At 53.7% G+C, this 1057-nt stretch overlaps 1 protein-coding gene across 1 annotated transcript; it reads right to left on the bottom strand.

Annotated features, from left to right (window-relative positions):
* Nucleotides 1-27: 27 nt before the first annotated feature.
* Nucleotides 28-1054, bottom strand: LOC110107358 (cationic amino acid transporter 5-like; the record flags this gene model as incomplete). The annotated part of the gene is made up of 1 exon (XM_020837599.2): nt 28-1054. A coding segment is annotated over one exon (963 nt), but the record flags the coding sequence as incomplete, so codon positions are not given.
* Between the last annotated feature and the right edge of the window lie 3 nt (nt 1055-1057).

The raw sequence follows: 1057 nt of genomic DNA on the forward strand, positions 1-1057 counted from the left end.
ATAGTATTTAAATATTATATATAATCTTAAATTTAATATAAATTTTGGCAGATATTTTTTCAATTTTTGAAGTAAAAAAAAAATTGCAAGATTACCTCTGCATCATACTGAGCGCCAGTGCCATCAAGCAATAGATAACAGTGATGATCGACATAGAGCCGAGTAATCCCAACGGAATATCTCGCGACGGATTTCTCGTCTCCTCCGCCATCGTCGCGATATTATCAAACCCGCCGTACGCAAAATACACTATCGCCGCCGCGCGAAAAACCCCCTCCACTCCGAAAGGCAAAAACGGCGATAAGTTCTCCGTTTTCGCGTGAGCAAATCCGGCGATTATTACAAATGCTATTACCACGACGTGAATCGCCGACGCCACCCAGTTGAAGTAAGACGTCTTCTTGGTGCTCAGCATGGCCGCTGCCGCCGTCACGAACAGCACAACGACGGCGATCGGATCCAACAGATTGAAATCCTTGGCGAGGTTGGTGTGTATTCTTAGGGAATTTGGGGGTCTGTTTATCAGAGTAGCGAGATAGGAAGTCCAAGCCCTAGAGACGGCTGCTCCGCCGATTATGTTTTCGAGGATGAGATTAGCGGCGGCGATGAAGGCGGCGAAATCGCCGAGTTCGACGCGGAGGTAGGCGAAGGAGCCGCCGGCGACGGGGATTTCGACGGCGAATTCGGTGTAGCAGAAGACGGAGAGCATGGCGGAGATGCCGGAGATGACGTAGGAGAGGATTATGGCGGGGCCGGCGTGTTCGTGGGCTTCTTGGCCGGTGAGGACGAAGATTCCGGCGCCGATGACGGAGCCGAAGCCGAACCAGGTGAGATCCCACCAGGTGAGAGTGCGTCGCATATCGTTTTCACTGCGGCGGCGGACCTCGCCGAGTTCGTTGGCGTCGGTGGAGCGGCCGACGAGGCGGTCGTAGATGCGGTGGGGGGTTTGGGAGAGGGCGGAGCGGTAGGCGGACCAGCTGCGGAAGGAGGGTTCCGGGAAGAAGTCATCGTGGCGGAATCGCCAGTAGGATTTCGGCTGGAGATCTTCCTTGGGATT

The sequence above is a fragment of the Dendrobium catenatum genome, unplaced genomic scaffold (assembly GCF_001605985.2).
Source record: "Dendrobium catenatum unplaced genomic scaffold, ASM160598v2 original_scaffold_249876, whole genome shotgun sequence".
NCBI classification, from domain to species: domain Eukaryota; kingdom Viridiplantae; phylum Streptophyta; class Magnoliopsida; order Asparagales; family Orchidaceae; genus Dendrobium; species Dendrobium catenatum.